This window comes from Acanthisitta chloris, unplaced genomic scaffold, assembly GCF_000695815.1.
Source record: "Acanthisitta chloris isolate BGI_N310 unplaced genomic scaffold, ASM69581v1 scaffold8998, whole genome shotgun sequence".
NCBI lineage: Eukaryota > Metazoa > Chordata > Aves > Passeriformes > Acanthisittidae > Acanthisitta > Acanthisitta chloris.
The window spans coordinates 18,373-19,588 of NW_008687589.1; the positions used below are offsets into that span (position 1 = coordinate 18,373).

Sequence of the window (1,216 nt, forward strand, 5' to 3'; positions counted from 1 at the left end):
CACTAGTATGTATTAACTGAATTCTGTGCCTATAAATAATTCCAAGTGGAATTAAGCCAATATAATTTTAAAAATCAATTCCTTCTACAAAGTGTATAGAAGTTCAAAGCTGCAAACAAATGTTTTTCATAAGACATAGTGGATATTAAAAAAAAAGCCCCTAACCCTTGTATCAGGAGTGTTCTGCTATTCAAATAATCACATAATAATAGTAATTCTCAGCATTTTCCACAGCAGCAGTCCTCTATGATATGCTTTTCACTCAGCTGGGACACAGCCTGGAACTCTGCAGTTAGCAACAAGGGAGGAGAGCTTGGTGGCAATAATCTTGCCACATCCTGGGAGCCCTTTGAGGGTAACAGTCCCTACACCAGGAATCCAGATCCTAGGATTACAAGATTACAATTACTCAAAGTCATGGCTAAATACAAACCAGTGCTGAAGTCATACAGTTAAGTAGATTTCTTAAACCTTGAAAGCTCAGTAGAAATTTTCAAGTCTAAAATCTTTGGACTGAAAGCGAAGGGTCGAAACTCCTACAGCTTTCAAGATGATGCATACTGAGCAAACCACAGATAAAAAAAGCTACAACGAGCAAGATCCCAAAGAGGTGGTTCTTTGACTACATTGCTCTGGATAACTCCATTCTCCCTTCTGTGGCAATGAACTCCTTTTCTGTGGCTCGTTTATCACCTTGACACAGTCTCTCCTTCAGTTTTTCAAGTTCATACTCGTGTAGGATTTTTTGTGTTAAATATTTTTCACGTTTTATTTTGGCTTTCACATCTGCAGGGACATCAGGAATCATCCATGCTACGAAGAATTTCACGATGAACACAACATGCTAAAAAGAAAAAGTAACAAGTCATTACCAAATTAAACACCTACTGCTTTATCTGACACTAAATACATCACTTTTTGCTCACAGACAGAATACATTCCATTTGGCTGTCCTGGAATTCTAGACACACATTAGTTTGGTATGTAAGTTGTGTATGAAGATTAAACATTTCCTTTTATGCAGAAATTTTTATTCCAAACCATTAGTGACTTAGTAAACCCAAGAGGAAAGGGTTAGGATCTGAATCTCTACCATTACTTTCTAACTCCTCTGTGTGGTTTCTCAGACAGCTCACACAGCTGTGCTGATAGCACTGAGAGCTGATACAACACAGCAGGAAAAGTGATGAGAAGAGCACTTTAACCATTCCCTTTT

General features: G+C 37.9%; 1 protein-coding gene across 1 annotated transcript in view; it reads right to left on the minus strand.

Annotated features, from left to right (window-relative positions):
* Positions 1 to 306: 306 nt before the first annotated feature.
* Positions 307 to 1,216, minus strand: part of ANO5 (anoctamin 5) — a gene marked incomplete at its 5' end in the record, with an annotated part of 38,216 nt that continues 37,306 nt past the window's right edge. The window contains one exon of the mRNA XM_009080665.1: positions 307 to 844. Within this exon, the coding sequence (XP_009078913.1) occupies positions 623 to 844 (222 nt within the window). The remainder of the gene's footprint in view (positions 845 to 1,216) is intronic.